Genomic DNA, 13,189 nt, shown 5'->3' with positions numbered 1-13,189 from the left:
GTTATTCAATTATAAAAAGTTAAAAAATAAAAATATCATTTTTATTTATAAATGTATTTTATTATAAATTTTATATCCATTAAAAATTTCACTTTTATGTCATTTATTGGTACAAGTTAATACTCAATTTATTTAAAAATTACGTAGATAAACTTAGTTCTGTATAGTTAAATAATAAAATGCAATCATATAAATATTTTATTTAAAAATCTATGTTATACATATATCAAATCATGAAAGGTCCATATATATATAAAATAGTAATTGTATCTATTTTTACAATAGTTTATTATACTATCAAGTTAAGAACACAACCATAGTCGTACACTATTGTCCCTACCTTGTGGTAGGCTATCACAAAACCTTTGTCCTGTACTGGTAGCAATGATGGGTAAATTTTTGTGCAAGCTTACACCATTTATACAGTCACATGATAATTTTATTTTATGTGATGCATTAAGATCTTCGCAATTTGAACTTTGTGGTAATTTCCAAATTTTAATATCTCCATTTGTACCACCTAAAAAATTTTAAATAATGAGAGGAATTATCTTTGCAATAATATAACATATTTTAATAATTATTTATTAACATACCCGAAACTATTTCGTCTCCATTAGATGTAATGTCAAACTGAATTCTCTGATTTGTATCAGACTGGCGTCCTTCAAGGGAGTACAGAACATTACCTGGGTTACGCAAATCCCAACATAAAAATTCATTACTACGCCTAACTACAGAAAATAATTTTGTTCCACAAGGGCTAAATTCAATTTGAGTCACTCCGCTTCCTGTTTTAAAAGTACATAATGGCCCATCTCTATATAAACCTAACAAAAGTATATAAGTGAATTATCAGAATTATATTGTTAGCATTAGTGATATTTTCATAATGAAATATAATCGATATCATTTACTTACCAATGTTCTTAGAATATGTACCAAAAGCAACTAATCCTGGCATAATTGGATTTTCTCGAATACAGGAAACTAGACCTATTACATTTGGAAAATCTCTTTTAAATTGAATGGTATTTATTTGGCGACCTGGATGTTCCACATTAAACACTCTTAAAGCATTTTTGAAGCCAGCCCATACTTCTTTAGCAGAGTCAATAAATTGAATACTAATTGCAGCTTCTACTTCATCAACTCTAACAACAGAATAGAATATTTAATAAAAACTTAATGAAAATATAAATATATTGGTAAACTATTTATATTACTAACTGATTATAAGCTCGATAAGTTGCTCTTAATTCACCATTAAAAGCATCCCATAAATGTATAGGACTTTCTCTACTTGTACTTAAAAAGCAACAACTTGCAGGTTCCCATGAATTCATAAAAGGATACCAACAAGCATCATATATAAGTCCTCCTTCTTTTACTGTTAAAGCTGCTGAAAATTTTGTGGATGATAAATTTGAAGGAATTTTTTCAGAATATAATTCTGTAGGGAGTTCATAAATTCGAATCCTAAAATCTTCTGAAGGTACTAGTAAACATGTTTTATCAGGAGACCACTGACAACCCTTTGTAAAATTTTCATATGATTCAGTTATCTGATATTCTGCAGTTGCTTCGCATAATAATCTTGGAGAATTATTCCAATTGTAATAAAACCAATTGGTTGAGTATGTTTTTTCTATATTTTTTATAGCTTCAATTTCACTAGTAAGTAGCAAGCTTTCATTGTTTTGTACTTCTGGTATTTTCCTTGTAATATCTTCCTCTAATTTTTCTGTTACTTCTGGTATTTTCCCTGTAATATTTTCTCTTATCTTTTCCGCGACTACTGGTATTTTCCCTGTAGCACCTTCTCCTTTTCTCCCTCTTAAAATTTCTTTTTTTTGAAAATCTTGTGACACTTTTGTGTCTTTGAAAATTGATGATTCTTCAATCGCCACTGATTCTGGCTAAAATATACAATAAAATAGAAAGTACTATATTAATAAAAATTTAATAATTACTCTATAAATTTTTTATAAATTCTTCAAGAAAATATTAATTTTAAGTTTTAAGATTTACCGTATCTACAACAGGTTTTGTAGTTGTTTCTGTATCTTCACAACATTCCATTGTGAATAATGAACGAAAACATTACCTTTTTACCTTATTATATTTAAAAAAGTACATATTTTATATAATTCGAACTTGTAAACATTAAAATATTTATAAATTGTAAAATATTTTTACAATTTATAAAATAATACATAAATCAAAAGAATTGTTTTTATATATATTGTATCTGTTACGGCATAATAAATTATTTCCTATATATAATAAATTATTTCAGTATATTATGTTCTACTGTCATCTGCATGTGTTGATCGTTCATAAAACTAGAATTAAACACCATATATGAAATGAAAAGCGATTTAACTGAAAAATAAACAATGCCACATAGGGATATTTTATTTTTACTTAACTGTAAATTCTATAAATTACCAGAATAAAACTTTAGGTATTAAAATACGACCGTGGTATCAAGTATTAATTACCAAAGATACAATTGCGATAGAAAGCCACGTGATATTTCAAAATACTATATATCGGTAAAGAAAATGAGGGGCTCACTCCTTCATCAATGCTACCAATGGCTATCAGTGACGTTACGATACGCGGCAAAGACAAAACGGAAATACAATTCTTTTCATATTTTATAACTTTTTCAATGAAAATTAACTACGAAAAGAATCTTGTATCTTTTCCATTATCTTTTACATATGTATATTAAAAATTAAAATTTTAAACAAATCCTGTTTAATCCATAATAGAATCTTTTTTAGTGAAGAGTATCGTTAGCTATAAATTTACACGTATTTTAAAGTTTGTTGGTAAACAGAACATCTAAATCAAATGTAACGTTTGTTGTCCCGAAATAGTATAGGATTTACATTCCATCCCTTAGTAAGCAGTCAGCAATCATAAAGAAAAGTTGAAATGATGGAAAGTTGGGATTGTAAGTGATAAAATGTTTTAATAGAAGAAAAATGAGTAACAAAAATTACTTTAAACACATTACTTCTAAACAAAATGTTATACAGTATAAATATTATTTAATATAATTGTATATAACAAACATACAACTTAATTTCAGTTTTAAAATTGAAAATTAATTAATGAAGTACTTTTTAATAAGAAAAGCTTTCTTTTACCTTACTCAGGTGAATCAAACTCTAGTACAGAGTACTATGATGCAATTGAATTTCAAGAAGAGCATAGCCCAATAAACAAATTCGGAAAAAGACGGAGTACATCGTTACCGAACATAAATTTACAAGGTTTGTGTTATTGCTATATTTATTCTCCTAATATTATATCTATATAGAATGTAATTATAACTATTTTCTACTTTATTGAGGAAGAAACACTGGAAGTTTCACCTAGAATCGATACGAAACCCATAAGACCAGTTGCCGTTTTAAAGCAATTATATACGTATTCTACAATTAGTAAGTAGTCTTAAAGTATTTGAATTTTAAATATAACAAAATAAATACGAAAGAGAAATTTCTTAACGCCAAAGTTATTTCTCAGTATAAAAGCTAATAATAATCTATTATATGTATATTAACATTTAATCTTTTTTAGAATCAAATATAAAGCGGTCAGCGTCATTAGTAAATAAAACAAGAAGAAAACTAAAGCCATTTATAACCATAACACCTGCGACGCCATTGTAAATGTTAAATTAAAAAGTTAAGTCATTTATTGAAATAAATATTTAGATTTTATTTATATTTATTTTATGAAAACTACATATATATATATATGTTCGAACACTTGAACACTACTCATTATTAGCTCTGAATACGAATGTTTCTTTTTTTTTTTCAAAACATTATAGTACCAATCACAAAATGTATGAAGGATAAAAGCTGATTAATTCGTAATTTTTTCAGATATGAAACATGCATTGCATTTTTCATTATTAGTGTATTGTAATAGTTAGTTTTAATAGAAAATTGTGCTTCCCATTTATATTATATGATACGTCAAATATGGAATTTATTCCGTATATTGCAGATAACTCAAGTTTCGTTAATTCTTACGTATAGTGCACACTGAATATGTACTTAACATATTTTTTATATTTTTAAGATGTATAACTTAAAGAGTAAAAATCTATAAAATCCTGGTTACATCGTGTAGGTTTTCTTTGTAAACTAGAGTAATAAAATTCAAGCAGATTTAAAAAATCTAGAATCCTAATATGTGATAAAAGACATATTGATAAGTATAGGTTATATATTCTATCAATTTTATAATACAAGGATATTCAAATACGTTTTACAAGTACATATTGAGCTATTGTGGATATTGGTAACGAAATAGGTTTTTAGAATTATTTGTATGGCTTCTCAACGCGAGAATTGATTGTAATTTCAATAAATAAATAAAAAAAAAAAGAAATTTGTATGGCTACACTCCATGAACTATAAATAGCACATTACTAAGAGAGGAATTATTTAAAATAGTAAGAAGGGATTATTTAAGAAATATTTTATTGTTGAACCGTGGATAAATAAAATAACAGGATGATGAAGAAACAATAAATAGGTGATTAATCGAATAATTGTATCAGAATATCTTTTTCTAATTTTATGAGAATGTTTAAAAATTTAAATTTAAAAAGTTGAATGTAATCAAATGTTTAACTATTCTCCCTCTTGTTCATATATTTATATATATATATATTGTTTTATTTTGAACTATAACATTTTTCAATTCGCGTAATGTTCAGAAGAGTTTATTACAGATTTTTTAGTCAGTTTTTTTGTATTCCTATACATTGTATTTATATTCTTACATTGTATTATATTCTTATATATTGTATTCTTATACATTATATTGTATCTTAAAAATATCTTTATTTTTATCATTATTACATTATTAGGAGCATTTTTTAGGAGTATATTTTTTACTCATTTTTAATTTTTTTTAATAAACATTTTAAAATTTTTAATAAATATAAGAAAATAAAGGTAATGTAGTCGTGATTTACTGCGTGTAATAGTGATTTATTGCGCTGTCAAGATAATGGATTTTAGACCTTAAGAATCCAACAACTACGTTTTAGTCTTCTTAAAGAAATTCTACAGAATAGACTCATGCATACTTTGTACCATTTGACCTATGTATATCTTTTGTGTCCTTGGCGAAAATTCCTTTTACAGTCCAAGCAGGTATAATTACAGAAAGGGATTAAGGAAATACTGTTGGAACAAAGGTTTCCAGGGTTGTAGCAGATGTGTCGAAGTGGTCAAAATTTCACTCTGTGACTCATAAATTTTAACAACTTCATGGTATAATTGCTGAACTGACAAGTAGATTGTTAGTTGTACCGTTAATTTAAATGCAGGCTATATTTGACCATAATTGTTTGCTAAATCACAAAGACAAGTCTCCGAAAATACTTGTTTCATTTATTCTAATTGTTATTGTTATACATATATATCTTACTCTTCTAATATAACATTAACAAGCAAAAATATTACTTAGTAAGAAAAGTATATAATTCATTAAATAAAAATAATTTTACTTCTTGATATAACTTTACTTCAAATCTCTATTTATAACTGAAATTCAATATATATGTATAGTTATATATTCAATATAAATATTATTTATAATGTATGTCTTGATATATTTTATGTTACAATTGTTAGAAGTTCGACATTTTTAAATTCTTCATAACAATGAAAACTTTCTCCCGAAGTTCAACGGAAATTGCAATCCTGTGCCTTCTTACACACCCACAAAAGTAAGAATTTTTAAAGCCTCCGATCTTTGTCCTTCGCTTTGTACCCCATGCCATAAATGCGCAGTAAAAGGTACAATAATCCGTAACGAACATCTGCACTCGGTAAGTGTTTTCGTGGAAATTCTGGAAAAGTCTTTTAAATGGGATGTACTTGCAGGCCTCAGTAAATACTTTGTGTACAATGGCATTTTTCTTAGCTTACACGTTAAGAACCATAAAGGTATAGGAATATAGAAAAATAATTTTATTTTTATTTAAAAATTATTTACTCCACTTTGTTTAGAATTTTTCATAGAATATTAAGTTTCTACGATCTTCGAAATTTTATGTCGCAATCTCGTTCTTATTTCGTGAAACAAGAAGGCTCTCAATGTTTCAGGAGAAAGTTTGACATAAAATTGAAACAAGTTGTGATTCGAAATTTTCCAATTTGTAACGACGTTTAATTCTTAAAAAAGAAAGAACAATATCTATTTTTTGACGACGATTGAAAAAATTTTTTTTAGAAGATTGCCAGAACTGATTGGAAAGTTTCTTAAAAGATGAGCTGGGTACTGTTTGGCGAACACTCTTTGTACCTGTTCCTACCACTTACCGACTTACCATTTACTGTACCCTGTTTGTGCGTATTGTTAAGCTGACAGTAACTAACCGGTGATTTATTAGGTTAGAAAGTACAGTTCGGAAACTGTGTTTCACCATAGCGATGTGCATTTCGTATTTTCTAAAACAGCTTTTATGGTAGAGTAGCAATTGTACTTTAAATGAAAAAAAAAATTTTTTTTTTAAAAAGACGTTATAACTGTATAGTTAATACATATAAATTATATAAAAAGTAGATATAATTGTATCGTGTATAGGCAGCGATAATTTTTAAATTTTTCCGTTATAACGTATATTTTTCAAGCAGAATTATCAGTTTCTGAGTAAATTGATTCTTGTATAAGGGACGATTCGCACATATACTTCTCATCTTCTAAATAACTTATATAGGAACGTATATACAAATAAGTATTTCTACATTTTACATGCTATAATTATTTATCTATAAATAAAAAAATTCTAACGTTCAATTTTGCAACAATTTAAAATCGAATTCCTTTATTTTATAGGTGAGGAAATAATTTCTTTGCACGAAGTACCAAGCAGTTCCTTTACATTATGAGACAAAGGCGTCACAGACATAACTAATTTTCATTTCTTCTATCATGATACGTTAAACGTTGGCAATATATACTTTGACGCTGGAAAGCGTTATCGTCAAATTAAACTGACGAACGAACGAATTCGCCAATGAGAGAGGACATAATAAGCTACTTACGTAAATGGGAACCGTGAATTTTAACATGAAGGTGAATTCCGTTTACGCGCTAGAATGGCGCACGCGCATTCTATATTGCGTATAGGAAATACGTAAGTACAGAGAGAGAGAGAGAGAGAGAGAGAGAATGGGGAGGAAAATCGAGAAGAGTAGCTGGAACGTCGATGAACGAACCACCCCCGCGTGGTGGTCTCTTTTGGCGCGTGGGTGCTTCCAAGGTCATCGCAAGAGCGAAACTGCTACGACGCCTTCGTCGCGACGCCCGCGCATAAAGCGTGGGTGGAGACTATATACGCGTGTACTTATGTATAGCTAGCGCTACACGCCGTTTCAATTCATCGAACTGGTCCATTCACGAAAAGTTTCAACTATCCTATCCTCGAAAATTCATGACACAACGAACGTTACAGCAGCCTTGGCCGATCGAAACTTCCAAATTTCCCTCATAATAAATTTTGAGATATATCGGACCTCGGTGCGAAAAAAAGCTCCCAACTTTCCTTCTGGAAAGTTGGCTACATCGTGGTTTAGTACAGTGTCTGTTGATGGAAAGTTTGACGCTTCGAGAAAAATTCGTTCCACCGAATTTCGTCATGGTGGTCATTGGTGCAAAGTTTTGGGCAAAGAAAGAAAAGGTTACTCTATAACGCAGAATTTTACATGAAAACTTTCGTTTCAAAGTTTCAATCTTATCGGTCGATAAGCTGTTTATAAATGTAGCTATCTGATTGAAAAAAATTTATTTTTTTATATTTTTAATATTATTAGAATATTTCATATACTTTGAACATTTGTACTTTCCTGCAGATTTCAAAATTATTAAATATTCTGCTAATCACATTCATAATTCGTACACGTTATTATTAAAATGTCAGTTTGCTACATCGTGCTTCTGACACCAGGCATTGTTTGTTCATATCAAAATACATAAACAGTTTACAGAAATTTTTTTTTTTTGTTATTTATTAAAATAACAATCAATTCTCGCGTTGAGAATCAGTTTATAGAAATGGCTACATTAAACAGGCATAATGTTATTATGTTATTATATGCTTATTCAGCGTTAGTGAAAGATAATTTATTCGTAACAGTACTGTGACATGATAATATCCTTTAAATTAATATACTTCGATACAGACTTATTCAATTTGAGACAGTTACAATTTATTTAATTACATAAACTAATGTGGTAGAGCGAAACGTGCAGTATATTTTGAAAAATATTAGTCTGTCTAGATACTTTGTATCTTTTTATTGTATGAAGGAATTAACTGTTTGCGTTAGTCGTGATCTTGCCAAAAACAATGACTTTATACTTTCCTGCTAAATCCGCCCACATGTGCACCCACAACTATGTAAGCACTTAGGTACGCCCACGGATTGCCTCCTGTATCCTACAACTCACTAAAAAGTTTTGATCAATCTGTCATTTTAAAACATAAGAAATATTTCGATTGTCCATAGTAAATGTAACTCAAAGTAATCGTAAATTACTTTGTATAACTACTTTGATAGATTGTATAACAATTTAATGATATAAAAAGATGGCATTAAATGCTTAATACTTAAATGTGAATTACGATAAGATCATAAATCATATACTGTCAACACGTACATTCCTATAAAATCATAGTTTCTCTATCACCCAAAATTAAACTTCAGATATTACAGAAAAAAAGATGATACTAATTCAACCTTTCCTATATGTTTCGACAATTAAGTATGCTTTATAAACAAATATTTCATTCGGAAAATTCTTTGCGTTAAGTCTCAAGATATTCTCCGTTGAACGACGATGTTTCCAGCAAATGATATTTCGTTTGCAGGATATCTGTACTTGCTGAATCCTGATCGCTCCGATACGACCCAGATCCTATAAATGATACATCCTGTACTGGTCATATCAAAGGAGAAAAGAGGGGAGTGTGTGATAAAGCTCGACGAAGGGAGGAGACAGGATGTTCTCGATCGTTAAAGCGCCACAGCGCCGCGCCACGTGATCCTCACGCCCAAGGTACTCATTCATAAACCTGAGGTTGCGCTAATTCTTCATACGTCAATGTTACTACTAATGGCGACCTTTTAAAAAGCGAATCACATGCAATTCGGGAATTGATCGTGCCAACAACTCTCCATAGAAATATTTTTCCATTCATATCGTTCATGTCTTACGTCCAGTTTTATTTGCATATTAATAGGTGCGTGGACTCAAAAGAGAACATATCAATCACCTGATATGTTTATAAGCTCGACTATTATTCTGGTTCGGTAAATTAGCAATTGACGTGAAAACTGAAGAGAAATATTCAGGTTTATATCTCCCACCCTATTCTCTTTCCTTATCTCTTTATATCTTTCACATAAATACTTATAACACTTTCATGATTAAAATCAATATTCATTTACTCGTTCGATTTGAATGTTCAACAGGCTTCTCGTATAACATAATTTTAATTTTAGATTATTCTACGGTTATCAATAACTGGTACGATATTCTCATAAAGAGTATAAGATACTGAAAAATCAATTTCATAAAATAAACTTCTATCGGGAAGAAGAAATTTAATGAAATACATCAAAGAACTGTAATTGTAAATGTCTGACACATTGTTTATCTATTTAACCCACCCCCAAGAGAGATCAAAAATTATACATATTACAAATAGCTCTAGCAAGCATGATTTCCAACAGAGATCATCGATTGCCTTGTGCAAATAAAATGTCCACATGGACCTAAAGGCACCAACTTCAGGATCATAATTTATCATCGGTTTGCGTCCTTTGACGAGAGCAATCGTTGTATAAAAATCGTGAACAATCGGATATGACACCTGTTTCTCCACAGAATGGAGAACCTGATTTGTCTGATCAAATCTACCTAGGTTGAAGGTCGCCGTTGGAGGGATATAAATAAAAGTAGAGTGGATGTATGATTGTGATTGTGTAGCTGGACTCCCCTCGCATTGAGCGGTGGGCTCCATTCATGATTTCCCCGCGCACGCGTCCTATCGTCCCTTGATATGGAAAACTCTTCCGCCGAGTATATAGGTGCTGGATTACGTAGCTGCATGTACACGTACGCTCTGGAGGTGGCTACGATTAAATCGTCTGCGCCCTGGAATGCCGCCACAGTGGTAAGCTTCTATCCCTCGTAAGAGAAATCAAATACTAACGATCTATCGAATGCACGTACTTACGCACACGAGTGCAATCGTTCACAATGACACCGTACAGCAATCATGTATAGAGTGATGTGATCGTGTTTTCCTCGGTGAAAAGCTCTCATCTCTCGTGTTTACGACCACGAGCTCTGCGTCATTCTTGCGTTAGAGTCATGCACGTCATATGAGTCATGAGGAACTGGCTTCCGCTCTTCCTCGTTGCTTGGTCATTTATTTACTCTGCACCTGGTGAATAACACGTTTAACTGGACCTCAAGCTTCATTGCATATGGATACATATTGTTGCATGCTACTACTTCCGTGTAATCATATTCACACTGCGAGGCGCCGACCTCCTCCAATTCACTTCTAAACGAAATAACTTATAAATCTTAATAATTGATTTTTATAATAATTTATATGTGATGTTGGAGCTGTATATATGCTGCCCATAATTCGAAGTGGAATGATCCGATATATATCTGGATCTGAAATGGTTCGATTTAACGAAAATTCTTAGGTCCTCGTAGAGGAACGTAAACGTTAAATCGAATGAAAATAGATGGTAAGGGATGGTAGGGATAGAACAGTTAGGAGAGAGAGAGAAAAAGGGAGTATTGTGTATTTGTTGCTCCAACGTGGAAAGATAGTGCGGGGGTGTGAATCGCCAATTCGAATGTGGGGGTAAAAATGCATTCTCTCGATTGGTCGAGAAAAGCTCGCTTGCCTGGCTAAACGGATGGCCGAGGGTTGGAGCGGGGGAGCAGAGTAAGAGAAGGAGAGGGGCAGAGGGTGCTAAAGGGATCCGAGTTTCAAACCAGAACTCAGTACTCGAGTTGTCGAATTCGGGAGATCACTAGACATCAGAGGTCCGACATACTCCTGCAGTTGCATTCTTCGACGACCACGTGCTCACACTTCTTCCGGTCTTTCCATCCATTTAAACTTCATTATCGCGCCAGCCTCCAGCGGTGGAGGATCAGTTGTTACTTCATGCTTCAACCATTCATCTTGGCCTTCTAGGAACAACTTCTTCTTAACAAGGGTATTTATCTTTTTTTTTTTTTTAACATTTTAACGTATTTTCTATGTTAGATTTATACGTCGTTTGTTGTTTTTTTCTTTTTTCTTTTTTTTTTTTTTTTGTAATTTGAATGAAAATCGTTAGACAAAGAGAGGCAAACGACTCTCCTGTTTCATGTAACTTTAAATAAATGAGAGCGTACGCTCCCGCAATGAAACGAAAGTGAAAACGATTCCATCGATCCTTGACTCTCGGTCAGTTTAAAGGTATTATTAATGTTGTGATCGAATAGAGCGACGTAGGGCGTTAATTAGATAGCTTGAAAATTGATTGTCACTCAGGTCGAACGTTGTTCGTTTACATTCGTGTATTTGTGTCGTAAAGTGCTCTTCTCGAACGACATTGAAATTCGAACGAGAGGGAAAGTAAGTATCTACGACGACGTTACCCAACGATGAAAACGAAATTCGGGAAGTTCGTTCATTTTCATCGGTTTGTCAAACGTGTCTCTATGATCGCTTACTTTCTGTCACTTTGAAAATATTTTTCAATAAAAATACGGTGGTATCGTGAAGTTAATATTTAATCGTTCTTTATTTTTTTTTATTTATACGTACAAGTGTATATAAATGAATTTGTTTAATATAATTTGAATGGAAGACATTTTGAAATATCAACATTGAATGTTTAAAAGAACTATTTTCTGAATTTTTTAAACTGTAAGTATAGATTGTGTGTTTTAAAAAATTTTATTGGGTTTAATGATATAATAAACTGAAAAGTTTATATTTTAATATAATAAAATAAATATATACACGTATATATTGTCCGATAGATACGCAGACGCGTGTATTTTCTCTTATCTGAGAAACAAATCTCATATTCGTATTCATACTTTGTCCACTTATATTTTTTCAATTTTAACTTTTAATATATTTCATTATATATTTAAATAACTATTTACACGAAATATCTAGCTAATTTTTCTTTACGTACATAATATTGCTCGTTAGGTAGCAAAACATTGTATGAATTTCTAGCTATTTTTTGCTATACTCTACGCATAGTTTTCTTTAAAACATTCATACAGTCGATATTGAGAAATAATAAAAATACAATTTAAAATCAATTTATCATTAAAACCAATTTAAATTCAAAATAGTTTTCCATATTTTGCTTATCCTATTTTTGATCGACATGAAATAAGAGCATTGTTTCCGGATGAATTGTTTAGAATATCAAAATCTACGGAGCGATATTTCATTAATTTTTATTTCCATTCTATATATATTTTCATACATTAATTCATCAAAAGTAAAAGCTTTTGAATTTCACTCTCGTGTAAAATTCCAAAAACAATATCCTTGGAAAACAATTCTCAGCATCTTTCCTAGGAGCATCCCATATATATATTCAGTAACCCAAACAGGAAACAGCTAGATAATTCCTTTTCATATTTTCCTTATCTTCTTTTCTTTGCTACCTACCTAGTGACAATTTTAAATTTGAAACATCGGACAAATTTTTCAAATATCTCGTAGAATAGTGACAGTTACCTGTTACTAGCCCCGTTTACAATTCCTCGGAATTTCTTGTTGCTATACGCTACTGGGGGTCCCAGGGAATGACAGATACACATACTTCACTTTCTCTTTCTTTTTGACCCTCGAAAAGAATAGCGAGTCTAACCTTCGTCACCATGGTAATTTCAAGGATAGCACCCCCTAGCTGCTGCAGACCAGCTGCTGGAAAAACGGAAAAAGGGAAAGTTTGCAGGTCAATGTGTAGGGTTTTCGCTTGAAATTACCGTAAACCAGACGTGCCATTTCTTCATAGACAAACCATCCCTGATTCTTAGCGGTGATAGTGGACCAACTTTTATAAATATATTATTAAACAAATAATTAGTAGAT

General features: G+C 31.1%; 2 protein-coding genes across 2 annotated transcripts; one reads left to right on the top strand and one right to left on the bottom strand.

The window, feature by feature from the left end:
• Positions 1-269: 269 nt before the first annotated feature.
• LOC117205798 (telomerase Cajal body protein 1) lies at positions 270-2,179 on the bottom strand. Its single transcript, XM_033444545.1, has 5 exons — positions 2,032-2,179; positions 1,231-1,919; positions 922-1,154; positions 597-830; positions 270-520 (listed from the first exon to the last, which is right to left on the bottom strand). Exons 1-5 carry the CDS (start codon positions 2,080-2,082, stop codon positions 303-305), a joined length of 1,425 nt encoding a protein of 474 aa, XP_033300436.1. The 5' UTR covers positions 2,083-2,179; the 3' UTR covers positions 270-302.
• Positions 2,180-2,706: 527 nt separating this feature from the next.
• LOC117204438 lies at positions 2,707-4,343 on the top strand. The gene is made up of 5 exons (XM_033441843.1): positions 2,707-2,965; positions 3,171-3,287; positions 3,366-3,458; positions 3,598-3,704; positions 4,108-4,343. Exons 1-4 carry the CDS (start codon positions 2,947-2,949, stop codon positions 3,687-3,689), a joined length of 321 nt encoding a protein of 106 aa, XP_033297734.1. The 5' UTR covers positions 2,707-2,946; the 3' UTR covers positions 3,690-3,704; positions 4,108-4,343.
• The last annotated feature ends 8,846 nt before the right edge of the window (positions 4,344-13,189 follow it).

The sequence above is a fragment of the Bombus bifarius genome, unplaced genomic scaffold (assembly GCF_011952205.1).
Source record: "Bombus bifarius isolate JDL3187 unplaced genomic scaffold, Bbif_JDL3187 scf7180000007966, whole genome shotgun sequence".
Classification (NCBI taxonomy): Eukaryota; Metazoa; Arthropoda; class Insecta; order Hymenoptera; family Apidae; genus Bombus; species Bombus bifarius.
The sequence above is the reverse complement of the archived record's forward strand: the minus strand, read 5'-3'. Positions and strand labels throughout refer to the sequence as shown.

Excerpts from the sequence above, each read along its gene's own strand:
- LOC117205798 (XM_033444545.1), bottom strand. The coding sequence starts at position 2,082 with ATGGAATGTTGTGAAGATACAGAAACAACTACAAAACCTGTTGTAGAT. Across the intron at positions 1,920-2,031 it reads CAAAACCTGTTGTAGATACG|CCAGAATCAGTGGCGATTGA; the intron begins GTAAATCTTAAA and ends TGTATATTTTAG. Across the intron at positions 1,155-1,230 it reads ACTTATCGAGCTTATAATCA|AGTTGATGAAGTAGAAGCTG; the intron begins GTTAGTAATATA and ends TTCTGTTGTTAG.
- LOC117204438 (XM_033441843.1), top strand. Across the intron at positions 3,288-3,365 it reads ACCGAACATAAATTTACAAG|AGGAAGAAACACTGGAAGTT; the intron begins GTTTGTGTTATT and ends TCTACTTTATTG. Across the intron at positions 3,459-3,597 it reads ATATACGTATTCTACAATTA|AATCAAATATAAAGCGGTCA; the intron begins GTAAGTAGTCTT and ends AATCTTTTTTAG.